Here is a 27581-nt window from a genome sequence, read left to right on the forward strand (position 1 = left end):
GGACACAGAGGTCCGGCTGTGTCTGCAGACGATCAGGGCAGTTAACACCCCCAAACACATTAACACAAAACACTAACACACTCTAGCACAGCTAATGATTAATGGAAGCCAAGATTTGGTAGAATGAAGTTAAGTTTGCATTTTAAAAGATAATCATTGATCTTGACAGCACAGCTTTCATGAAACTTCATCTCATAATCTAAAAATTCTTCTTCTTCTATATAATTTTAATATTAGTATAGTGATACAATTTAGTTGATTATTTACTTATTAAGCATTGCTGGCTGGAACATACCCAGCGGCTTTGGGCCTTAGGCGGACTACACTTTGAACACAGAAAATACTATTGTTTGATGCCATAGTTTAGCCGCTTCATTAGCTCCAGTTTGTAACATTTTAAGTTGACTAAACATGATTAGGCCTACGACATTCTGCTCTCACTACATCACATCAGGCTAAAGCTAGGAAAAGGCCAGGAGGTTTTAAGTGTACACGCCGCTAACAGGTTTTATTGGAGCTGAGTTAAAATGGAGGGAAGCAGGGGTGACTGTGGAGCTCAAAGGCTACACTAACTGTGGTGAGTGCCAACAAGCTCACAAAGAAGTAATGAGCAGGTGAGCAGGGCAGTAAAAGACACTCAAAAGCCCCTGGACAAACATTATATTCTACAGTTAGTTTAGATTAGTCTTTATTTGAAAAGACAATGTACAGAGACATTAAACTCAGCAAAAACAGAGCTGTTCTGCACCAGATCATACCTAAAAAGCCTGATTTGTAGGAAAAAAATCACATCAGATTTAGAGCAACTAACTAGGTCTATGAATAAGACTATTATTTATGTGACAAGCTCTTGCTCGGTCTGCAGTAAAAGAGGGTTAAATTAAGTCTTTCTCTGCAATAATTTGATCGTCGCAAACAAGACTTTTCTGTGTCTGCCCAAGAAAAGAAAAAGACTTTAAGAAGTTGAAAAGTTAGCAGAAGTGTTGATGAGAGGAAACGTTAAAAGAGGCACAAAGATGTATCAAAACCATTCTGTACATACAATACAAGTCATACAGTGATATGACAATGTAGAAAAAGCCAAGACACATGATTAAAATTATAATAATATTAACTATTTTAAATACTCAGACTTGCTACAAAATAAAGTATTTAACAAATCAATAAGTAACAAAATATTAATAACAGTAAAGCAAAATATTAAGAAATGAGGTGTCTTGGACTCTTATTAGCTCGTTTGCATCCTTTCTGAGAATGTATTAGCAATATTAACTAGCTCAAAATCGGAAGCTGCATTAAGCACTTTCTGAAGTTAAAACATGAGAGCTAAATATTTTTAGTTTTAGTGATCTACTTACACATTCAGCAGAACCTGGGTTTGCGGTCGTCTTATGGGCCAAATGTAAATGCCATACCAATGTCAGCCTGGTTTGGTCCGACTTCTGTTAAAATGTCTGAAATAGTCATCGGGTTTTGCTAAGTGTGCAGGCGTGATTCAAACTCTGCGACATCGAACAGGAAGTGAACGGTGAGCATGTGCGAGCGGCTGAGCACTTCCGTTTTAAGAAAGCGCTGCCCTTCGTTTGAACTGTTCCTGACGTGAACTGCGCGGGCAAAAATAAACTACGGTATTCTGCTTAATACAGCTTCAAAATATAGTGTGTTAGTTAAAGTTTTAACTAACGTTGACTGCTTACTATTAAAACTACTTCAACTATTAGTGTTGCTCCTCCTACAAATACTGCTGTGACTTTTCCACCGACGTCAATAGTACAACAGAACAACTACTTTAGCAGTCGACTAGTCAAACAATTTTCTCTTGTAGATTGAGACTTTTTAAACCAAAATAAATATAAATAATAATTTGAAATATAACTGAAGGGTTCGAGATAGAGAATATTTAGGAACTAAGAAGTAGTATGGTTTTTTTGGACATTTTGATTTAATAATTACACTGTCTTTGTTATAAAATGTCAAAATAATTATTACGATTATCAAAATGCGACACTTACAATTACTTGATTAATTTTGCCATAAGGTCAATGAATATTTTTCACAGTGTACCCCGAAGAACAGCATGTTGTCAAAAAGATCTTAATAAATACATATGTGTGTGAAAATGCGTGTAATAACATGACGTGCTTATACTGCACACTCACACATTATATATTAAAACATAATACAACACTAAATAAAATTCAGTGACATATGGAAAGTACCTGGCATTTTCATGTTTTGTAAAGTGTTCCTCGGCGCCTCGTCACGAACAGAAGCGCAACAGGAAATGGCCAACAATAAACAATAGTGCACGACAAGAATGGCCAATGAGAAGAACACACATGTGCCTGTGCTTTGATCATGTGTCAACAGTTTTGTTTTTTATGACTTCTTAATGGAACATCAATAAAACTTTGTCCTGATGCACCAAAGTTAAAACTACAGTAAGTTAAAACATGTGTAGCACATAATGTAAGCTTCTTAGAGTAGAATGAGGATTTTTGTTTTACCATTAATTACAACAAAATAAGAAAACTAAATACATTATACAATAGAGTAGTGAATGCTAGTGAACCATTGTCACTTTTATAAACACAGATTTGGTCTTGCACATATGCTGCTGCTGCTGCTGCTGCTGCTGCTGCTGCTGCTGCTGCTGCTGCTGCTGCTGCTGCTGCTGCTGCTGCTGCTGCATTTTTCCTGCTTCTACTGCCCCTTTGTAAAACTACATTCCACAGTAACTTCTTTCCCCGATGCCTTTCATACTAAACCCATAGACTCCAGTATTACACATGCGGCTGTGAAGTGATGTCTTAAGCCATGACATAAATGTTTGGGCATGTGGTCCTCGATCTCCTCAGTCGTAGTGCGCACTTCAAACAGCCAAACGCCACAAATTCTACACACACTTGCCGCCGCTCACACAAAGAAATGAAACCCCGGCAGCTGTTCCACACATGCGCCAACACAAGCAACGACAGCGCCAAGGAAAAGGGAAAGGACTGTGGAGTTATTGAGAAGTAGGGCGAGCAGTGAGGTTGGGCCATTAATCGAAAATTAATTTAGTGATGTGCCAGCCCTCAGGCCACGCCTCGCCTGAGGGCTGACCGAGGTGCGTGAAATACCAGAAGACACCCTTCTGAAACAAACGGACTGCAGTGAGTCAAGCCTCACATTAATTAAGTTACAAATGTATTCTAGGCCAATGTATTGTCTCATAGTGATACAAAATCTTTATTATTGTGTATTGGCCATTCTATACATTATAAATCTATCAAGAGGGAGAGTAGTTTGAAGAGAAAAGGGTTGCATTGAGTGAAGCATGGACTAATAAAGGGTTGCAATAGCTGCTTATATTGGTTACACTGGCCAGAAAAAAATCAGTTAACCAGAATAATGATGGTCAGAGTGTATCTATATAGATGCTAAGATAAATCTAATCATCAAAATCACCTAGTGATGTGTCTATTATTTGGTGGAGTTAGTAGAGTAGAGTAAATGTTGTATTTGGAAAATGAAGTACCTGAACAAAGAAAATAACTGTTACAATCTTTAACATTTTTGCTTTCATTCTTGTCTTTGCAACATTAGTTTGCCCTATTTCAGTTTAAACCGAGAAGTCATTTTCAGATAACAGATGACTGCATTTATTCTACAAATAGAAAATCTTCACTGCGATTCAGGACCAGAGTCTTGGCAGGGGTTTCTGTCTGGGTCACTTATATAGGTACACTTTCCTTTGTTGTTAGACCTGCCTTAGACTTGAGCACATGCTGCACCGTAGTAACAGTGTATAGTCCTCCCCTCTGGCTCCTCTCTACAGTATCAGAGGCAGCTCCACCCTGAGCCTAACACAAAGGCTCTATTTCTGGACACACTCGTCTCTGAGAAGGGCCTAATGTGGACCAGACAGTCAAAGGAACCTTGGGGCTTCAACCAGAAAGACTACTATACTACTATGTATAATATACTTACAGGTCCAGTTACACAGCAATACACCGTACTTTTTGGGCTATAGAGCTTTCAAGAATAAAAGCCGGTCCAACAAAATGTACTAAGAAACAAGGAATTATACATATACGGCCACACCTGTCAATAAGCGCAGGTTCCCACGTTGTAACATGAGATATTTACATACTATATGTACTATATGTACACAGGTTGTCTTTTGAACCGGGGGTCAAAATTAGTTGGATTGTATTACAACACACAGCATTTTGAAGCTTAACAAACAGACAACACATCAGAGCTGTCCTTACTGTCCCCTCTGTCCTTACTGTCCCCTCTGTCCTTGATGACTCTGTGTGAGCTGATTTACCTGTGTCTATGTCTTCAAATCTGGTTCATCTGCTCCTGCGCTTGTTCTCAGCGAGGGAGTGTTACGTTGTAACATGAGATATTTAAACAAAAATATGGTCCACGATAGTGATGCAGGGTTGTCTTATGATCTGGTTGGACCAAGAAAATCTAATTTCCCTGTTGCAAGTTCTAAACTGCAGACCGCTGTATATCGCATGTCGGCGCTCTACGTGTGTCTTTGTGTTCAGCCGCGTCTTGATTCACTTCATTCACCTCATTTATTTGTTGGATGTCGGCTGCTTTTATTTTGTGCTTGCTCTCTCTCTGGTTGTGTTTCTCTTTCTCTGTGTTTGTTTTTATATGTTCTTTAATTTAAAAAATAAAAAATGGAAAAAACTATCTATTTCTACCACTCCACTACTACTGCTACTAGTACTACATCTACCACAGTTCACTTCTACTTTTACTATTAATAAAGTCAGAGTCAAGAAACAGAAAACTTTATTGCTGTTACGGTTGCTGAAGTTTATTTCATAAACCTGCCAACTCATCACCACAACTACAAACCCACCGATCACAATAGCTGTGATGGGCAACATGTTCTACAGCCATTAAAGTTATGTTAAAATATCACTTAAAAATGAAAAAATAACACAACCACAGCAATAAACCTCCCTCATTCACTGCATAGTCCTGCACTAGTGAGCAGACGCTAAATCACGGGTGTCAAACTCATCTTGGGCCACGGGCTGTATCCCCGCTCAGACTGGGTTGCAGCCGTGAAATGTAAAATAACGCAAAAAATAAAACTATAAAAACTATAATAAATAAAGAGCTTTATATAGCCTAGTAATAGTTCTGTGTGGACGCTGTTGCACAAATCTGCAGCAGGAAAGACTCCATATTCATGCATCAGCAGCAGGAACAGGAACAGGACTTATGGCTTGGGTTTTGACAATTCTCTTTTAAAAGCTGAAGGTAAATTCACTAAAAATAAGTTTTAGGGACTTGTAATAAAGCAAACATGTCCAGGCGGAATCCATATCAAAGTTTATTCATTTTTCGTTTTATTTTAGGGTCCTTTTTTACTTTGGGTTTGGAGTACAAGCACCCTAGTGCTTCACAGAATGATTGATTTGACTGGAAACAAGTATGTTACAGCTTTATGTTTATGTACAGCATATTAAGCAGCTAGAGAGTTCACTTTTATATAATAGTGGACAAAATGGAATAAATAAAGAAAAAGTCCAAGGTGTGGGACGCATTAAGCGTATATGTTTGGAGGGCTGGATTAAAACCTCGGCCTCTTGCTCTAAATTATTTAACAATACAAATTCTAGTCTAGATGGATAAATAAATATAAAGACTGAATTATTCTACTTTGGGAAACTATTGATCCTTTAACAGTTAAAGCATCGCTAAACAGCTAAAGCTAGCACATTTACAGTAAAACTGTTCATTTAAGTGTGTTTATTCACAATCACAGGTTGTTAAACTATTTTATCTGTTTTCAGTCGTGTTGTTTCCTCTTCAAGACCTGTTGCTGTTCGCTGTTGTTTTTCCATCACTGTCCATTGTGTGGTCTATAATGACCAGCACTGGACACAATTTTTAAAGATGGATTTGACTGGACAAACAGTAAAAATAGTCCCTAACAGCATCATATGAAGTGTGATATTTGGACAAAGCAGAATATTCATTGTTCATTTTTCATCATGTTTCAATGTGTAACACCTGCCATAATGACCTACTAGACTATTGAATAACTAGACCTAAACTAGAATCCCAGCGGTCAGTGGTGACAGATGTTAATACATGTCTTTAAATATATTAAGGTGTAAGTAAGTGCATTATACTACAGTTGAGTCATGAATCATTAGGCGGTGTTTCCCTGACAGAACCTTGTCCCATCTTTGACAGAGCGAGTCCAGGCCTGCCGTCCCGCACACAGAGGGGCTTTCACTAAGACAAACACGAGACCCATCCTCTCTGACTTCAGACTCACAGCAGCAGTTCATATCCTGTTCAGTATATTGGATCATTATAGTAATAACCTCTCTGTGAAAACGCTGGTCTTTTTATTACAAAGTCTAATAGACACTGCACCTCAATATTTTACCCCATTCTTACACAGTACATTTACATTGTAATTGTAAAACACTATTTTGGCTGTGGCGCTGTTGTTTCTACAAGGATTTCTTGTTTCTCAACTCATTTCACTAGCTTGGTCCGCTACATTGGGGGCAACGAGGCTGCTGCCGCCACCTTTCACGGGGGGTTGAAGACGTCGTGGTCGAAGAGGTTGTGGTCGTGGTTGGCTCACCTGACCTCCATGTGGCTGGCTGTTGGTGTTCTTTTGCATGCGGAGTCCGATCTTCTGGCGGATGTTGGAGCTCTTCTCGGCTAGGATATGGCTGGTCTGGACTGGTGTTGACCGACAGCATACCGCCGGAACCCTTGTGTTCTGGTGCCGAATGGAGCGTGCGTGAGTCGAGGCTACTGATGTCCAGGGCCAGGCTGTGTGCATGCACTTGGGCGCCCGAATACACTGCCTTTTTAAGGGAGCCACAGTGTGTAGTTGTGCCTGTTGGGGTGCTGCAGACGCCTTGGTTCGGTGACCTGGTGTTCCCGGTGGGTCCTGGCCCAGTGTTCCTGACGGCACTACCCGAGAGTGTTCAGCGGGGTGTGTCCATCTGTACTCCTGCTGCTTCAGCGACCCTCCATGCTGGACAGCTGCTGGATCTCTGGCCTCTGGTTTTCCTCTGGGACTTGATTGGACTAGGACTGTAGTTCATGTTATTGTTTGATGTGTGATTTGTGTGGGGTTTTGTGCATGTTCAAGATGTGAAAACATGGGGACATGTCTTGATAAGGGGGAAGCATGTAAGCCACTACTTTGACTGTGGTGCTGTTGTGCATGTAAACATATATTTTGACGCAGTTCCACAGAATAAACAGAGGGGACATGTTTGTCCTTCTTCTACAAGGATTTCTTGTGTCTCAACCATTACAACAGCTTGGTCAACTACATAATTATGTATTTAAACTGTAATTACACTTTATATACTTAAAAGTACTTGCTTTGTATTTAAGCCTTGTGTACACTGACTCCAGTGTGGGTGCTGGTTACTTGCAGATTGCCTGTTACATCAACTCCGGCCCCCTGCGGCGCATTATTGACTCACGCCACGGAGAGTCATGTGTTTTCGCACGAGAACGTTCGTCAAATGACCGGAAAGCCACACCAGACCTTTTTTCAGAAATGTACTGTAGCTATTCAGGTGAAAATAAGAAAACTGTACGCTTCCTGCATGTAATTATAGAGCTTTTAAGTGCGCTGTTAGCATTGTTGTTTAGCTTTTGACGGCAAAACTTGCTCTGGTCTTTGAGAGTAATGAAAAGCGCTTGTGAACTCATTGTGCTGAATAATTAGGATGCTCAGAAGGCATTAGGCAAGAAAGCGATACATGTGAGCCACCGCAATGACTTTAAAAGTAACTGGTTCACGTTTTAAGACAGTATAAATGAGGTATAGCGACATTAGATAAGGACATTATTTTTAATCGTAAATGGTTTGTTATTATTCCGCTCCGTTGAACAGAAGGCATGACAGGTGAGGAAGGCACAGGTAAAAATCCAAGTGTGACTGTCAGCAGCTGATTTGTGAAGATGGATTGTTTCATCTCATGTGTCTCTCATCTTTCACAAAGCACTACGGGGCATTTAGACAAAATAAATCATTTCTCTTCTTGTATAAATCCTTTAAGGCTTCAGACAAAACGCAGACCATAATTACAGTACTCACAGGAAGCAGCTGTTTGCGTTTCCTGCCGGGTCGTCCCACACGGCGTTTATTGGGTGGGCTGGCGGGGGTCCCCTCCTCTGGGCTGTCCTGGTCCACCCCGTCCTCACTCTGGAAAAACACAGGAGATCCCAAGACATTTAGGACTAAGGCTGTTACTAACGATTATTTTAGCAGTCGACGAGTCAAACGATTACTTCTCTTGTACTTTGAGACTTTTTAAATACATCATCAACCAAATACAAATTGAAATATCCTGACTGAAGTGTATTATTAATACAAATTGTGTATTCTTTTTTGACATTTTCATATCGAATCCCACTCTCTTAATCATCTTTCTGCATGAGTCTGCAAAGTTCCGATAACGATTACAATTCATGATTGTAACCTTAGTCAGGTCACAATTTAAAAATGGTGTTTCGATTTTAAATCAGGCACAGGTTTCAAGGTTATTTAAAACACCAGAATTTTGCAGTAATTTTGTTTGTAACATGAGCTGATGAGACGAGATCAGAAAGTACCTCACACTTTTACAGAACAGATCTGTGTTTACATTTCCAACTGTCTGGACAGTCAAACAACGTATCTGGGATGTTTTAATGAATTGTCAATGGACACAGACGTTGAATTATTTGTTTCAGTTTTATGGTTAAAAAAACACATTTCAGACAGTGGCTATGTTTACGATGCACACCAAAATCTGATAATTGTCTGATTTCTGGAGATGATTTAAATGACATGCAAACTGTAAAATCGGATGTTCTGTTTGCATGTCGTTTTAATTACTCCTAAACTCTGGAAATACAGTCCTGGTTCAGGGAGGGCTCATCTGTACAGAGTTTGCATGTTCTCCTCATGTTTAGTCCCTCTTACGATTTACTCTTACTATTTCATTTACACAGTTTGGTTGTTAGCAAATAAATCAGATTACTTTTTACAGCTTGACACTTCAGGAAAAACTAAAATAAATATATATATATATATATATATTTTCTGGTTTGGTCTGCTTGCTCTCACAACAAACGCTTTCAGTGGAAATAACAAATGATCTAATCAGCACCTTAAAGAGGTTTTATTATTTAATTCAACTCAACTTGCGTCAATAGATTTAAATGCATTTTTCTCTTGTTGAAGTCGTACTTACAACAAACAATACAACAGACGCTCAAATCTAGCACAAAACAAGATTTTGTCGAATCATACTGAAGGATTTGTTAATGGGAGTTAAAATTTGTATCCAATAAATTAGGTTTTTCTTTATGTTAACAAAAGCAAGATTTATTTCCATACAACATGACACAATGAAAAACAGTAGTAGAAGTTTAAAATTGGTCTTCTTTAAATCCAAGATGTCTTTCTATTCACCTCGCCTCGTCTTAACATATGCGGAACAATGCTCAGAGAGAAAACAGTTCACCCACTAACCAGAGGGCCACCAGTTTGAGCTGTGTGTTTTTTGTGCAGCTACACTGACTAGTAGCTCTGGTCTAGGATGTATTACTGTTCCACTGTGGCACCATTATCTCTTCACTAATGCCAGTCTAATGTTCTCCCGCTGGACCTGGTGACGCCGTGACACACATGTGGTTGCTAAGGTGCAAAAACTGCTTAGCAACTGTCTCCGCTGCCCGACTGGTGCTGCTGCAGAAAAATAAAAGATGGCAAATCCCTGAAGACCCACTTGTGCTCGTGTAACGCCGAGTCGCAGAGGTAAACTGAGGTGAAGCGACTGTTGGACTGATCTTAGAGGGAACAAACAGTGACAGCAACGACAACATGAGCCAGTCCTGTATCTACTGTCTGTATCCAACAGTCTGTATCTACTGTCTGTATCCAACAGTCTGTATCCACAGTCTGTATCCAACTGTCTGTATCCAACAGTCTGTATCCACTGTCTGTATCCACTGTCTGTATCCACTGTCTGTATCCACTGTCTGTATCCAACAGTCTGTATCCACAGTCTGTATCCAACTGTCTGTATCCACTGTCTGTATCCAACAGTCTGTATCCACAGTCTGTATCCAACTGTCTGTATCCAACAGTCTGTATCCACTGTCTGTATCCACTGTCTGTATCCACTGTCTGTATCCAACAGTCTGTATCCACAGTCTGTATCCAACTGTCTGTATCCAACAGTCTGTATCCACTGTCTGTATCCACTGTCTGTATCCACAGTCTGTATCCAACAGTCTGTATCCACAGTCTGTATCCAACTGTCTGTATCCACTGTCTGTATCCACTGTCTGTATCCAACAGTCTGTATCCAACAGTCTGTATCCAACAGTCTGTATCCAACAGTCTGTATCCAACAGTCTGTATCCAACAGTCTGTATCCACTGTCTGTATCCAACAGTCTGTATCCAACAGTCTGTATCCAACAGTCTGTATCCACAGTCTGTATCCAACTGTCTGTATCCACTGTCTGTATCCAACAGTCTGTATCCACAGTCTGTATCCAACTGTCTGTATCCAACAGTCTGTATCCACTGTCTGTATCCACTGTCTGTATCCACTGTCTGTATCCAACAGTCTGTATCCACAGTCTGTATCCAACTGTCTGTATCCACTGTCTGTATCCACTAGTCTGTATCCAACAGTCTGTATCCAACAGTCTGTATCCAACAGTCTGTATCCAACAGTCTGTATCCAACAGTCTGTATCCAACAGTCTGTATCCAACAGTCTGTATCCACTGTCTGTATCCAACAGTCTGTATCCAACAGTCTGTATCCGACAGTCTGTATCCAACTGTCTGTATCCGACAGTCTGTATCCGACAGTCTGTATCCGACAGTCTGTATCCGACAGTCTGTATCCGACAGTCTGTATCCGACAGTCTGTATCCGACAGTCTGTATCCGACAGTCTGTATCCGACAGTCTGTATCCGACTGTCTGTATCCGACTGTCTGTATCCGACAGTCTGTATCCACTGTCTGTATCCGACTGTCTGTATCCGACAGTCTGTATCCAACAGTCTGTATCCACTGTCTGTATCCAACTGTCTGTATCCTATAACACTAGGACTTAAGCACAACCTGAAATTATTTTAAAACAAATGCGTGAAAGACACATAATGCAGCAGCATTAAGCAGCATACACTTCATCAGTCTGATTATCTATAATATTAGTAATATCTATCTATATCAAGTAATATTAACTAGGGCTGCAACTGATGATTATTTTAGTAGTCAAATAATTATTTCAATTGTATATTGAGACTTTTAAAATATATTTTTAACCAATTAAAGGATAAAATATGATGATTGGGGGCTTCTTGATAGAAAACATTTACAATAAAACATTTTGAAAAATGTTTGATGAAAATGTGAAATAGTTTATTTCTTTTTTGACATTTTGGTTTAAGGCGAGAACTCTTTTTTGGTCAGTTTGTTCTCTTAACAAACAGGCTTTCATGTGAAAAATATAAAATTGTCCAATATTTTTTAATTATGTCATTGAATCCACTGACATCTTACATCCAGGTTTTTCAGGGACATCAGGGAAGATCAGCTCCTCAAGTAGTTCCTACACACACCAAACTTTAGTCTTGGACAGGACGCACAGAAGGATCTGTTGACGTATCATTCTGCCTGATTTTCAGTCTTGTTTACTTAAAAAATGACGGTAAATAAGAAATCAAGTCAACAAAATCACCAAAGAAATTTAGCCCTGGATTTACAGTAAATGTCTCAAATATGTGACAAATTGGTTTCAACACATAAAGTTCCTTATTTCTATACAAAAACATGACATGATGAAAAACCTACATTTGTGTGAGTAATCTACAGAAGTTTCAAATTGATATCTTCAAATTTAAGATTTGCTCTGTCTTACAAAAGGACTTTTTACATGTTTTAGAGTCTGTATTGTCCAAATAAGGGTTATTAAACCATGACAATGATTATTTTTATAGAATAGTATAAGTAATAGTGTTTTTTTAGCAGTTATTTCTTATAATTTTGCCTGTGTATGTTTCGTTTTGTGTGTTAGCCAGGCCTGGCAGTGGGCACAGAGGGCACACAGGTTTAAACTTTAGCATGGATCCTGTTATTGTGCGTCCATACGTCTCTGATCTATTTCGGTCGGGGGGTTATTTTAGGACACGGCAGTTGCTAAGAGACCAGACTGCAGACCGGGCGTTGAGCAGCAGCAGCAACAGCAGAAGCAGCAGCAGCAGCAGAAGCCTACCAGGAGCCGTGTCCTCTTTATTTGAGCTACATCTTCTCTGCTCCTGCTCCTGTTCGCCCTCTGCTTTGCCTCGCCATTACCTGTCCAGTCTGCCAGGAACATCCAGTCACAACCACAAAATAACCATGGTGGTCCCTCTTTTCTGATCCATCTGCCTTTTAGAGTGCACAAATCTAGACATATATGTATCTTTTGTCCTTAAATTAGCACAAATGACAATTAAACAATTAAAAACGCAAGATTCTTCTGTCTTTTGGGTTGAAAGTTGCTTAAATTTTCGCCTAAAACAGGAAGCTGGACGCCATACGTTTCTAAACAGACAGGAAGTCTTTTTTTCACTTTTATCATCTGCAATAATTCCTCCAAAGACGATGCTCGGGTGGAGATTATACCATCCATCTCTTATGCTAAAATACAGTCGGTCAGATGGATCTCGATGACAGTTTGACAAAGGCAGGGCAACATCGTGCTGCGGCTGGCTGTGTAACCGTGGCGATGCATCATAAAAGGAGGCCAGGGGAAACCTCTGCAGCCAGATACAAATGGCTTAGTCCAATTCAGATGATGTACTCAATAAAAAACAAAAGCAAGGTCAGCTACAGGCAGCAGAGGGACGGACGTGAAGGTGATGGGCGCGTGCCTAATCTGAAGCAAAATGGCCGAACCAAGGAACAAAAAGTCTAATACGAATACTTTCAGGCCAAGCGGAGGTTTGTTACGGACGTACGTGAGTAAATACATGAGTTGTTCCTGACATGAACCCTTATTTGGGGCTTAAGTTGGCACAAACAGGTGAGATTCAGCCCAAAAAGTTTATATTGTTTCAGAATCTCCTCTTTGTCCTTCAACCACCACTTTTCTCCAGGCTTATCTCCAGTCTTTGAGCTCCTGTCTGTGGAAGTTTAAGCCTGGAAGGAAAACTTTATATGTGTTGGCGTGTTGCCAGGTTGTGAATGTGGAAGTAGGCGACTAAGACGTGTCTTTATATAGAAGCAGCTCCATAGAAAAGAACATCAACCTTCACAGATTTACGAGTCGAATGCTGGGCTCGAGGGGAGCCAATGAAACAAACTGTTTTTTGGCATGTGTAAATCAGCCTGGTTTTATTTTGGTAGAAAAAAAACACTTTATAGACTCACCTGGGCCTGCAGCTTGGAGGAATTCAGGAGTGTTTAACGTGTTTAATATTAGCATAACACTTTAAGACCTATCTGTGTATTAAAAGTCAGTATTTATCACTACGAGGAAAAGGACTGTAGTGGGAATTATAGCTGCAAAGATTAATCAGAATAATTGTGACTAGTCAACTCTTAAAGGTGGTATGGGCGATTTTTTCAGCAAATTTTTTTATCATATTTCCTCGTGGCGTGGATAAATCATTTGTCCTGTCACGTATCAATCATAAAACGCACCTATCGCTCACCTGCAGCCGCGTCAGGCTCGTCCCCACGTTTCCGCGTGCCTAAGCGCATGGATCTATCATAATATAGTTCCCTCAGTGTACGGGGCAAAATGAAGATGGAGAAAGACAGTTCGATCTGACGCAGAAGTGGACAGAAATCTACGGGAGACGAGCGATGCGATGCTCTCCGTTGCGCTAATAAACAAACGCACGTGTGTGTTGTATCGGTCCGCACGGGGGAGTGCGCATGCGCACTTCCACCTGCGTTCTCAAATCGCCGAAAAATCGTCCATACCGCCTTTAAATAATTGGATTTGATTTGATTTTGAACTACAGACTAAAACACATGATGACGTTTTAAGGCAAAAAACTGGAATTACATCAAAATGGCAAAGTAGAATATGCAAGTTCTGATTTTCATCAGCAATACATTTTATCAGTACTTTTACTATCTAGAAGCATTCAGCCATCATAATTCAACATTCATTTGGTTCAAATGTATCTAAATAATGTACAACACAAATAATTGCTGACTTGTCGACTCCTAAAATAATCATTAGTTGCCGCCAGAGAAGGAATCGTACTTGGACAAACAAGCTACAAAAAGAACACATTTCCATCAGAAGTAGAGCTGGGTTTCGATTCAAATTTCAAGAATCGTTTTGATTCCGATTTTTACGTTTCAAAATTGATTTTTTTCGATTTTCTCAGATTCCATCCGATTTCGATCCGATTTCGATCTGATTTCCGATTCGATCCGATTTCGATTTGATCCGGGGGTTAATGTTTTCAACCCAGCTCTAATCAGAAGTATAGACTGTATATAATCAGAAGGGGCATCTGGTGTAATAAACATGTCAAAGTACTTCATGAGTCTAAAACAATGAGAGCCAGCTCTTGAATGTACGAGGATCATTGAAAACATCCATTTAAAAAAAATGCTATTAAAATCCACAACCAACATTTGACACTTCGGTTTTAGAACCATAATATTACTTATTTTCCCTCTGCATTCTGCTGTTACTCTAGAAGCTCTGTGTGATCTGAGCTAATTTGTCAAATATGTTCAAAAAGCACCCATTTTTTACAGTCACTAATATGTCCTTGGCAGAGAGAGCGTCTTACCGCTTGATTGGAGGCGTCGTTCTCTGGCGTTTGGGGCGAGTCGGTGGCGGCGGGGCTGTTGGACGGCATGGCAACAACACAGGTCCCCAACAAAAAGTTTATAAAGTAAAAAATATAAAAATCAAAACATGGGAAAATCCCTCGGAGACAACAGGTGCAGCCTCATTCAGCGTCGGTCCGTCAGTCCTCCCCCTCGCTCCTGTGAACACAGCAGCCATGGAACACAGCAGGTAAACAAGGAGTTTATATCAGTTTATCATCCTAAACATAGAACACAGCAGGCATCGAACACAACAGGAAAATAAGAAGTTTATATCTGTTTATTATCCTAAACATAGAACACTTTATGTCACATCATGTTCAGTGAATATAAGCGAATATAAGTCCTATTTATTCATTTCAAATTAAATCCAAATGTCATTGTGTCATGTTGTGATGGTTCTGGATTGTTGGTGCAGTTTGCGTCCTCTGTTTCTTTGTTGCAGACTTCTTCCCAACATTTGAAAGTCACAGAAAACCAACAACGACACAAGATGGGATTCAATTTGATACTAAGTTTGAAATTTGTCAAGTTTGAATCAAGACAAGGAAAAGTCAAACAAGTTCGAGGAGCGTGAGACATCACATGAGTATTCAAAGATGCACTATGTTGGGTCTTGTTTATAAATCGTATAATACTTGTGTAGTAAAATGTTTTGTGCGTGATATTCCGTAAAAATCAAAACTTGGCGTGAAAAAATAGCGTTCAAAACTCTGAACTTGAAGACGTTTATGGAAGTTTGTTTCTTTACTTTTAAGTAGCTGCACCTTAAAGGCGGTATGGACGATTTTTCAGCGATTTGAGAACGCAGGCGGAAGTGCGCATGCGCACTCCCCCGTGTGGACTGACACAACACACACGTGCGTTTGTTTATTAGCACAATGAAGCGCATCGCATCGCTCGTCTCCCGTAGATTTCTGTCCACTTCTGCGTCAGCTCGAACTGTCTTTCTCCGTCTTCATTTTGCCCCGTACACTGAGGGAACTATATTATGATAGATCCATGCGCTTAGGCACGCGGAAACGTGAGGACGAGCCTGACGCGGCTTCAGGTGAGCGGTAGGTGCGTTTTATGATTGATATGTGGCAGGACAAATGATTTATCCACGCCACGAGGAAATATGATAAAAAAATTGCTGAAAAAAATCGTCCATACCACCTTTAAATGAGGGATGCAACAATAGCACAGTATTTATTAGGGTTGTGTTCAAAATATCAATATGGCGATATATTGTCACGGAATCCGTATTGAGTTCAAGTATCAAGTATTATCTGATATTTGATACTTTGATGGACACAATATTTGAATAGCTAAGAAATAGATGACACAAACTGAACCAACGATCAAGGACTGGACCGACATAACAGACAGTCGAAAAAATGAATAAATACTACTAATAATAATAATAATAATAATAATAATAAATAAAACCACTTTTGGACTCATTTGACAGACTTTGAACTAAGTGATGGTTTCTTTGTGTTCTGTTTATTTGTTTGCTCACTCTTTCCATCACATTTGGTGTTTTATGCATTTTGTTTACTAAAATAAATAAAACACAAACAAACGTGGAGTATAAGCCCAATTGAAAACGCTGAGACGTAACCACGTCAACTCAGTGTCCAGCTACACCTTTCTAGTCGCGGGTTCAAACTCTGGCGTCGGGCTGACATTTTGTGCCTGCACCTCCTTCGTGTCTGCTCCCGCTGCACCACACCTGCTCCGGCCCCGGGGCCCGAGCCGCTATGACAGGTGCGTGACTTCAACTGACTTCAACTGACTGTGGGTGATCGCGGACGGGACAGGGCAGGCGCGGACGGGACAGGCGCGGACAGGACAGGCGCAGACGGGACAGGCGCAGATGGGACAGGCGCAGACGGGACAGGAAGATGGCGTCTCTTTGTCTAACTAATTGATTTATTAGGATTATGAGGATTCAAGACGTGCAAAAACGGTGATAAAAGCTCCTCAAAACTATCGCGCTAAAAATAACTATGCACTCAGAGACCGTATCAAGTGAAATATACGCTACTAGAATACATTTGTTTTGCAAGTGCCTTTCAAAACACCCAAGGACACGGCACAAAGCATCAAAGGAACATTAAAAACAACTGAATTGAACAGTACAAAAGACGTTGAGAAGGCAAATTAAACTCCAGCTATTCTCCTTCCCGCCGTTGCACACGTACCCTTATGATCCTGATTAATTAGTCGCCCAATGACACGTTTGGTCAATTAAGAAGACACCGTCGAGCGATCGAGCGACTGAAGGACAACAGCCCGTGCTCTGTAAACGTATGGAGAGTGCTTCTGCCACTCAGCACACTCTTTTAATCGACGTGTGGGGATTGTCTTTAGTCGATCAACGTTTTCTTTAATCAATTACGGCTCAATAACGTCTACTGCCAATGACTTTGAGGATGTACTTTTCCATTGACGGAAACATTCTTGAAAAAGCGCATCGAGGCGAAGCAAAAATGTGGCCTGGAACGGTACGTCTCCGTGTTTAAATACAGTTTGGTGTTCGTCTGGTCACCGGTGAGTTCAGGCGGACGTGGATGAGCCAATCAGGGACTCACATGGTCACACGGTATCAAAACAAACAAACATGGCTGCTTACGGGGGAAAAGACGGGAGACATCGTGAAATACATTGTGGATTTCTGCAGACTCAATGAGCCATAAGACGTTTTTAAGGTCTGAGGTGAGAGAAGTTTGAGTTAAATGACGAATGGCGGATGATCAAACGCATCTGATTGGACGGTTTTCTTCGCGGCAGAGGGGACCAGGCTCACGCTTCTTGTGGGCGCGTTTATTCTGGATCTCAGGACCTCTTCAACCCTGATCTCGGCGTAAAATACAAACCAAAAGGCGTTCAAACACTGCCTCCGGACTCGCATTTGTCAAAGCAAAGTTATAATGTTTTCCTACAGCTTTGTGTCCATGCTTAGGCACATTTGCATAGGATTTTCAGTGGACCAAAAACAAGGAAATACAGACCACGGACCCACGTGCGGTCTGTAATGACAAACTTCTGACACTATCTACCTTCACTCACTAAAAGAACAACACGTCAGTATACCGATTTTACCATTATATGTGAGGATTTAACCCTAAACTGTTTCTCATTCTCGTTCCCGCATCGTGCGTTTGCTATTGCGACTCAGGACCAGTGCCTTGCAAGAGTTCTACAGTCGATTTTTAGGCGGTTCTTTGACAATTTTTTTCTCGAAAGCGGTGCCGTTACCTCACCTACTGTAACAGGCAGCCGGCCAAGGTTAGCGGCAAGGGAGGGAATTCAGAACCAAAAAACCTGCTACACACTCCTCCTGCCTCTTTTTGGCCTCCCCGAGATTAAGCGCGACGTTACTGGGATCCATTTGGCCCCTCCCGTCGCTTTGGTGGATCTACTACTGCGCCCGGCTCCTCGGGTGTTTTAAACTGGAGCAGGATCCGGGCTGAGTGCCGTGCAGGAGCCTGTGGGTGGGAGGGACACGGCAGAACCCTCCAGAGGTGCGTCTGAGAGTGCGGCGAGTTAGAGACGGGCGAAGGAAGAAGCTGGGGAGGGGATTTCAGAATAAAAGCATAGCCCAAAATATGTAAATTGCATTATTCGAGCACGAGTGGTGTGTTGGTGGAACCTGGAGCTATTTGAGCACTGGAGGGAAAAAAATAAATTAAAGGCTATTGTCAAAGGGGTTTTACATGAGATGCTTTCCCTGGACACGTCGTTTATCCAGGCTTGGAGTCAGCACAAAGAATACACTGGCCTTTTCTATTTTTTCCCCTTTTTTAAACGTATCATGAAAGCATCCAGAGAAAAGACTACAGGACATGAGACTCTGCACATAAGACGCTAATGAATCATAAGGACAATAATATAAGAAATCTAATTGTAAATGTCTTTATTAGAAAGTCTGATGACAAGCGCCTGATGAGGTTCCACACATTTAAGGCTGGCAATTTTGTACAAAAGGTAAGTTAAGGTTTGTATCTGGTATTTATTTAATCTGTTACAGTTATATCCCAAGGGAAGGGATCCTCGGTATAAACTGTAAGAGATTAAATACAACTTTTACCACAGTCATAACAACCTGGACCATTGAGCAGCAGTGAGACTAATGTGAAGCCCTTCAGCAGAGTGTTTAGAACACAGTTTAGAACACGGGAGTGTGTAGAACACGGGAGTGTGTTGAACACGGGAGTGTGTAGAACACAGTTTAGAACACGGGAGTGTGTAGAACACGGGAGTGTGTAGAACACAGGAGTGTGTAGAACACGGGAGTGTGTAGAACACGGGAGTGTGTAGAACACAGTTTAGAACACGGGAGTGTGTAGAACACGGGAGTGTGTAGAACACAGGAGAGTGTAGAACACAGGAGTGTGTAGAACACGGGAGTGTGTAGAACACGGGAGTGTGTAGAACACGGGAGTGTGTAGAACACGGGAGTGTGTAGAACACAGGAGTGTGTAGAACACAGTGTAGAACACAGGAGTGTGTAGAACACAGGAGAGTGTAGAACACGGGAGTGTGTAGAACACGGGAGTGTGTAGAACACGGGAGTGTGTAGAACACAGGAGTGTGTAGAACAAGGGAGTGTGTAGAACACGGGAGTGTGTAGAACACAGGAGAGTGTAGAACACAGGAGAGTGTAGAACACGGGAGTGTGTAGAACACAGGAGAGTGTAGAACACAGTGTAGAACACGGGAGAGTGTAGAACACGGGAGTGTGTAGAACACAGGAGTGTGTAGAACACAGTGTAGAACACGGGAGTGTGTAGAACACGGGAGTGTGTAGAACACAGGAGTGTGTAGAACACAGTGTAGAACACGGGAGTGTGTAGAACACGGGAGTGTGTAGAACACGGGAGTGTGTTGAACACGGGAGTGTGTAGAACACGGGAGTGTGTAGAACACAGTGTAGAACACGGGAGTGTAGAACACGGGAGTGTGTAGAACACAGGAGTGTGTAGAACACGGGAGTGTAGAACACAGGAGTGTGTAGAACACAGGAGAGTGTAGAACACGGGAGTGTGTAGAACACGGGAGTGTGTAGAACACGGGAGTGTGTAGAACACGGGAGTGTGTAGAACACAGGAGAGTGTAGAACACAGTGTAGAACACGGGAGAGTGTAGAACACGGGAGAGTGTAGAACACGGGAGAGTGTAGTAGAACACGGGAGTGTGTAGAACACGGGAGTGTGTAGAACACGGGAGTGTGTAGAACACGGGAGTGTGTAGAACACAGTTTAGAACACGGGAGTGTGTAGAACACAGGAGTGTGTAGAACACAGGAGTGTGTAGAACACGGGAGTGTGTAGAACACGGGAGTGTGTAGAACACAGGAGTGTGTAGAACAGTGTAGAACACGGGAGAGTGTAGAACACGGGAGAGTGTAGTAGAACACGGGAGTGTGTAGAACACGGGAGTGTGTAGAACACGGGAGTGTGTAGAACACAGTTTAGAACACGGGAGTGTGTAGAACACGGGAGTGTGTAGAACACGGGAGTGTGTAGAACACGGGAGTGTGTAGAACACGGGAGTGTGTAGAACACAGTAGTGTGTAGAACACAGTGTAGAACACGGGAGAGTGTAGTAGAACACGGGAGTGTGTAGAACACAGGAGTGTGTAGAACACAGTGTAGAACACGGGAGTGTGTAGAACACAGGAGTGTGTAGAACACGGGAGTGTGTAGAACACGGGAGTGTGTAGAACACGGGAGTGTGTAGAACACAGTAGTGTGTAGAACACAGTGTAGAACACGGGAGAGTGTAGTAGAACACGGGAGTGTGTAGAACACGGGAGTGTGTAGAACACAGGAGTGTGTAGAACACAGTGTAGAACACGGGAGAGTGTAGAACACGGGAGAGTGTAGTAGAACACGGGAGTGTGTAGAACACGGGAGAGTGTAGAACACAGGAGTGTGTAGAACACAGGAGAGTGTAGAACACGGGAGTGTGTAGAACACAGGAGTCCTGAGGTGACTTCTGGCAGTAGATGCTGAATAACAGAGTCATTACAAGACATTCAAGTCCTTTTAAATGCCATGTTAAACTCACAGACAAGAGAAGGGCAGTTAAGAGTCTGTTCCTGCAGGAGATCCAGTGTTTTATTGTGTAGCCCCCGGTACCGTGGGTCGGTGCTGCCTTCACGGACACTTCTGTGACAGTAAATAAGATGAGCGACCTTACGCGGCCTTTACAGCACACGCTCGAAACGGGCTTTAGTCGGTCGTAGGCTCGAGCCGCGGTCGTGACACACGTGTGTGGACACGTATCCGCCATAAGCGCGGCTGACTCCGGTAAAAACAAGAGTCTGTGGCGCGCTTCACACCGAGTGCACCCGTTAACCCCGGGAGGCGCGCGCCCGCCCCTCTCGCGCGCTGCCGACTGTCTGCAGCTGGAGCGCGGCGGGAGTCGCGGTAACGACACCGGAGGACTCGAGTGCAGAGCGGGGAATAGTGAGCTTACCGTGTGTCCGTCCCTCGTGCTCGCTCTCCTCCACCTCCTCGCGCTCCTCTGCTCCGTCCTCCGCCGCTGCTCGCGCGCGCTCTCTCTCTGAGCGGCCTGCGCTGCCTCACGAGCCCGCACGAGCCGCAGAGGCAGCAGCACCAACGCAGCTCCGCAGGGTCCTAAAGGCGCCAGTCACACAATGTCAAGTTTCTCTGCAACTTTAGCTCATGGTGAAGGATGTGAGCCTGGTAGTTTAGACTCCTACTGCAGATCCTACTGAGAGACATCAAGACATCAAACCATAACTGTACAAACACCACACAAACCACACGCCTACGTCACAGTCACTGATCTGGTTAAGCTGGGTTTATTTATTTTTTGACCTTGGTATTCATCAGGTTATGGCTTATGAACGCTGTGGTTTAAATCTGCTGAGGCCTAGACTATTAAAAATGTCTCAACATGAAGTCCATCAGGCCAGATTCAGTCTCGAGTGCTTAAGTTCTCAAGGTCAGTCTCATCTCGGTCAGCAGGCGTTCTTAAATTTTTTGACCACGGGGCCAAACTTTCTCAGTACAAAATAACGTGGGGCCCATTCACATATTGCATTATAGTATTAATTTTGCATCACTCAAGGTGATGCTTAATCTACACCATGGGCTGCATCAGATAAAGGAGCTCTCTGTTTGTGTCTCAGAGGCTTTGTCCATGTAACACATGTTTACTAGTTTATATTTGATCATTTTGTGTGAGTAAAAAGTAAAAGTATGTACATCTGTGAGTATTCAGTGGAGGCCTACTCATCCTAACAGTAAAAGTAGTAACAATGCAACACGTGGCTCGTGGAGGATAGTTCAATGAGTTCTTCATGTAAAACTCATACTTCAATACATCGTTTAACCACTTTTCACTCCTGCTGCTGCCAATAACGTATCAAATTGAACAATACTTGCATTATGTCTTAAATCTCGCACAGTTTATTAAGTGAAGCACAAATCACCAGCAGGATTAACGCATGAATGGGTGACATGTTGACGTGGGAGCAGTTGAGAGCAGGTTTAGACATGTTTTTTAACTGCTGCACGGCCATGTTTCCATGTTGCAGTGAAAACCTCCACTATCTACGTTTATTTGAACATGAATGTCAATGATGCAACATGTGAGATTATGTCCTGTCCAAAGTCCACGTCGAGGGGCACTCAGTTATCTTTATGTCCCAGGAATTCTCACTATACATGATGGTAATTGTTCTCTCTACATCCAATTTTTTTCACCAACATTGTTCAATCTGCACCTGAAGGTTTTTTCATTGTTGGGATATTGTAACTTCCACAATTCAGTTTCCTCAAAATACATCAAGATCAGCTCTAAAAGTAGCACCACGCATGCTAAACTTTACAATCTACTTTAGTCTTTTGTCTGTTACTGAAGGATTTGTTGATATCTAATTCAAAGCCTGATTTATTCAAGTTTTAACTCCAAAAATAAGATGTTCATTTGGATTTTAAGTTACCCATATTCTTTTTTCAGTTCTGACCTGGGTGTGACTTACTACTTATTTATACTTTTATACTATACTCCGGAGCGACTTGTATGTGATACTATTATTTCACACTTGCAACCGCATTTCATACTCCAGTGCAATTTATATATGTTTTTTTCTTCTCTATTATGCATTTTTTGGCTGGTGCGACTTATAGTCCTGAAAATACGGTATATCTATTTGACTAAAAATGAATAAGATCTCCTCTGTATGTTTTTTTTTGTCCTCTACATCAACAAAATGAAGCAGGTAATTGTATTGCTGTTTGTAGAAAACTGTCACAAAGTTGTTGTTTTTTTGGTGTTGGTTGAACACAAAATACATAAAAACCTCAAAAACAACTGTCTCGCTTTACAATATTTAAGTGTTCTCTTCACATGAGGTTTACGCTGCATTTGACCCAGAGGAGGAGAAAGTGAACGGGTCATTGCTGCTCTATTTATGGACAAAGTGGTTATTTATTGCAGTCATTAAGGCCATGGACATCATCAATGGCTTGGGTTGGAGTCCACAATCTTCTCGCAGGTCCGACTGACCGGCCCCATCACTGCAGCCTCTGTCTCAGTCACACTCATCGCACAAGGTCACGACCTCCACTCGGCCTCATGGGAACAGGGGAAACTGCTCATCCATACTAATGAGGACACTAAATCAGCCGCAGCTTAAAGGTAGTGACTGTGGAGCTCTTCAAATGCATTGGTGCTGTTGATGGAAACTGTTCGACTAACAATAGAGCTTTTAAGAGTTTGTAAACAAAAAACGCTCTAAGTCCCAGAATGGAGCTAACGTGTAAAAAAAAACATAGACAAATAAAACATTGACAAATTAAAACACATGTGAGTCATATCAGAGCCTGAACACATTTGTATTTTACTGCACTTGTTTATTTAATAGGAGATTATGAAAGACATCCAACATTTTTGATGAGGGCAAAATCTTGATCTAGGTTTTATTGGAGAAATTGTGACAAAAAATGTTGAGTCCACAATCGTTTTTCATTTTATTTACATATCACACACTTTACCACAAATTATACTTCATCTATAGCTCAAAGACAAGTTTAAGTCTAAAATTGTACATTTTTCTATCCTTTGTAGAAGAAAAGCGAATTAACGGACATTTCAATCATGGAAATTCAAAAGTTTTGCTTTTTCTCTCTACACAAAGACTTAATACCAGCCAGGTGTTGTGGGTTTCAGTTTCTTTTTTGTTGTGGATTTCAGTTTCTTTTTTTTGTGGATTTCAGTTTATTTCTTGCAACGTTTCTAGAACTTTTGGGCAATTTGACTTTTGAATTGTTTGTAACATTGACGTTCTTTCTGGAATATTGAGACCAGGGGTTTCATTGCTTTTATGAATACATTTTGCCATGACGACGAATAACTTTATTATATACTGATTATTACTATTGTCAAACAAAAAAACATAAAGCTGGTCTTTGTAGGATGAGGTAAATGAGGTTTTTACATTGCTTAAAGTGAATTTGACAAAGTGTTTCCGGTGCCAAAGTGCTGAGAACGACAGCCGTGTTTCCGTCAGTCCGCCCCGGGGCAGCTGCGACTACAGAAACAGCCCCTCCATGTGTAGTGTGAGCGAAGGGTCAACGGCTGAAGCATTTTCTATACCCATTAACTGTCTCTTTACTTACCGATTACTTAAGTCAGTAATAAATACACATTTCAGCATTTAGTCACGTCTTCTTTTTAAATACTCGTTCGTTTTTAAGTTATAATAAAGCCTTTTCCATTGCTATCATTACCGTGACATGTTTTCATCTTAAAAATGAACAAACAAAAGCCTTTACGCTCAATTACGGCAGCGTAACTAAACCATGTGTGATCTCTAATACAGCTTTAACTCGTGGTGTGATCGTTTTTTGCACAGTGAAAATAAAAAAGGTCTCGACACCGTGCAGCAGGTATTAAATATTTATTGAAACGACACAGATCCACACTCTTGATCCACACTCTTGAGGCACCGGCAGAGTTCTAAGCTCATCGTGTTTACAGTTTCAGCCGTTCCTGTCACTCACGCCACACAAACGTAAAACACATTCACATTCGCCAGACGCACGCTCGATAATGGAGAGGAAACTTCAGTCAAACGCAAGAGCTTATTCCAAAAATGTACACGTCAATAAGACCAGCGTCATCCATAACGAACTCTTCAGTCATTACATGTATGCAATCGGTGAAATAAAGCGGAGATGCTCAACTGGTCAAAGGAGAGATTTGTATTTTAAACTCAATTATGTTATGAACTCGGGACAGATTGTAAAAACAGTGCATGAGCCAATCTGGTAAATGACAAATAAATAAACCAAAGATAAACACGAATCTCCAATGAAACCGGTTGATAATCCCTCCACACAGTTGCAGTCAAAATAAAACGAAAAGCTGGCATTTTTAAAAATAAACTACCACTGTGTATTATTGGTTATTTCCTACACAGCCACGCGATAAAGTGGCAAATCCTGTTCTTCCACTGCAGCGCGACGACAGAGGCCTGGACAAACCTGAGCTACTTCAAACTATAGCACCTATAGCTCCAGACCAGGCCTGTGTCTCCCTTTACACCTCGCACAGGATTAACCTTCTAACATGGTTCTGAGAGGCAACTATTGTCACTGTTCTTATGGACCAATAACGTTGAAAAAGATCCTGATAAAGAGCATCATTTTGTCTGTTATTATATAAACAATTGACAACTAAACGACTAAAACTCTCGCTTCTCATTGAACACTGTTAAAAAGCCAAACCACTCGTTTAAAAGCTTATAGTCTCAGCAGGGCCAGACCACATGCAAAAACACACTCAAAATCAACGACAAATCAAAAAAGCAATAAATACTAAGCACACAGTGCCAAAAATGAACACATTATACAACTCATTAATCTCTTCTCTTCATATTATTTCCTCTTTGTTTAAACATTCTAGTCCTTAATGCCCTCCATGTCCTCACACAGTCTTCTCACTTACTCGACCCTTTAAACGTTCACCACAAGCACAGTAAAAATCAGTAGGTTCTTTTTAGATTCTTCACGATTCAAACTAAACAAAAGACAGCCACAGTGACAAGACGAGGGCTGAATCACGGCTGGACATCAGTAGAGACGCAGTCCGGGCAGTTTGTGTCCAGCCTCGTGATTGGCCACAGACTGAGGAGCTCACGATATCCAGCGGATGACACCGAAAAGCTCCACTTCGGGCCACAGCAGGAGAAGTCTTTGGATGATGCGTCAGTCGGTCTGCAAGAGAAGTGTGTTTACGTTGATGTAGTACCATGTCTGTCCATTAACATGCACTCCCATTCAAATAAAGACTTTAAAATGGATTATATACAACACTACTTACATTTTCTTTGTCCAGGATCCATTTAACCTGCTATAAAACGACAAGATACTGTGTTAAAAGTTGAAAATATACATGTTTTTTGTAAAAAATTGCAAGCACCCTGTATAACCTGTCCCAGTATTTTGAGAAACCAGACTCTAGTGCAGTCAAAGTCAAAATATACTTTACATTTTTAAAATATTGTTTTGGATTATTTTAGAATAAATTAGGCAAAATCTAACAATACATTTAAAAACTTAAAATAAACAGTATTAAACCTGATTTATCATGTTTTTCATGTTCATTTGTGATATATACGTGTCCTGGGTTTGACTCCTGGCCGATCTGTGTGGAGTTTGCATGTTCTCCCCGAGAATAAAACTGTTCCGACTAAAAATAATCAAACAAAACAAAAAAATTGGTACCGGCATCAGTTTCATCATTCCACAGTGGGAGTCCAGAGTCAGTTGTGTGGTTATTTTTTTAGTTCCCAGTCTCACAAGTTTTGAAAGCCCTGCTCTGGAGTATAAGTTAGGAGGAGTACTACTTACACACCTCTGATAAAACATACATTGACATTTAAATCATTGCAAAAACAGAAACAGACTGCTGCCCCCCGTTAACATTCACACATTTAAAGTGCGTATGACAGGTTTTTACAAGTTTCTAATTTTGACTGCTGTTGTACATATAAATTAAAAACGTAGAAACATTTGTCGAAAATGACAGGAAGTGACATCACACTAGTGACACTCAATTTACACAAAGAACCAACATTTTTTTGACCATCTAAACATTAATTCAACTTAAAAAAGTCGCTCCCATATATTTGCATTTGTCAAATAAAAAATAATTGTGACATTAGAAGAGTTTTTGCCCAGTGTATGCTGGGTAATCTAGTGTGACATCATCAATTACAAACAGGAAGTGAAATTATAAACCAAAAAAAATTTGCAATTCTGGGATAGTATTTTTATAATCCAGGGCTCAGATGAAGGATTTTCACTTGTATAGCGGTGCTGCTAAACAATCCGTTAATTTTTCGAAATTTGTATAGCAATTTCATAATTGCATAGCAAAACACAAAAGTGACTAACAATCAATATTTTCCATTGATATAACACGATTATTTATTTAAAATGTATTTGTAAACATTCTATTTTAAAAAAAAACTCTTTACAAATTAACTTTTAAACACTTTTTCAACATTTTTTCTTTAAATAAAACAGAAAACTTGCAAATAAAATTAATTGTTGAACAAATTAATCAACACAAAATCATATGGCCTTATTTACAATTTTCTTCCATAGCATCATCAATCAGCTGACTATTTGCAGGAGTCTCTTTTACATATTAATCGTTATTACACTCACAAAAAATATGTATTAAGCTTCTGATGGA

At 41.0% G+C, this 27581-nt stretch overlaps 2 protein-coding genes across 10 annotated transcripts in view; both read right to left on the reverse strand.

The window, feature by feature from the left end:
- LOC140358743 (DNA (cytosine-5)-methyltransferase 3A-like) overlaps positions 1 to 21488 on the reverse strand; it is a 43711-nt gene extending 22223 nt beyond the window's left edge. For 4 of the 5 annotated variants that reach the window (XM_072443818.1, XM_072443812.1, XM_072443796.1 and 1 more), the window contains exons 1-3: positions 21324 to 21488; positions 14813 to 15011; positions 8102 to 8209 (exon numbers count right to left, since the gene is read on the reverse strand). In XM_072443818.1, the coding sequence (XP_072299919.1) occupies positions 8102 to 8209; positions 14813 to 14881 (177 nt within the window). In that variant the 5' untranslated portion in view covers positions 14882 to 15011; positions 21324 to 21488. Of the gene's footprint in view, positions 1 to 1358; positions 1455 to 8101; positions 8210 to 14812; positions 15012 to 21323 lie in introns of those variants that run through there. The other variant, XM_072443804.1, reaches the window with a different exon arrangement.
- Positions 21489 to 24760: 3272 nt separating this feature from the next.
- Positions 24761 to 27581, reverse strand: part of LOC140359218 (dystrobrevin beta-like) — a 31708-nt gene continuing 28887 nt past the window's right edge. For all 5 annotated transcript variants that reach the window (XR_011926846.1, XR_011926844.1, XR_011926847.1 and 2 more), the window contains 2 exons: positions 26202 to 26231; positions 24761 to 26095 (listed from right to left, as the gene is read on the reverse strand). Coding sequence is in view for 2 of the 5 variants with exons in the window: in XM_072444101.1 (XP_072300202.1) it covers positions 26224 to 26231 (8 nt within the window). In the remaining 3 variants the exon portion in view is untranslated. The remainder of the gene's footprint in view (positions 26096 to 26201; positions 26232 to 27581) is intronic.

This window comes from Eucyclogobius newberryi, unplaced genomic scaffold (assembly GCF_026437365.1).
Source record: "Eucyclogobius newberryi isolate DKJ021-1_F unplaced genomic scaffold, fEucNew1.0.hap1 SCAF_1, whole genome shotgun sequence".
Lineage (NCBI taxonomy): Eukaryota > Metazoa > Chordata > Actinopteri > Gobiiformes > Gobiidae > Eucyclogobius > Eucyclogobius newberryi.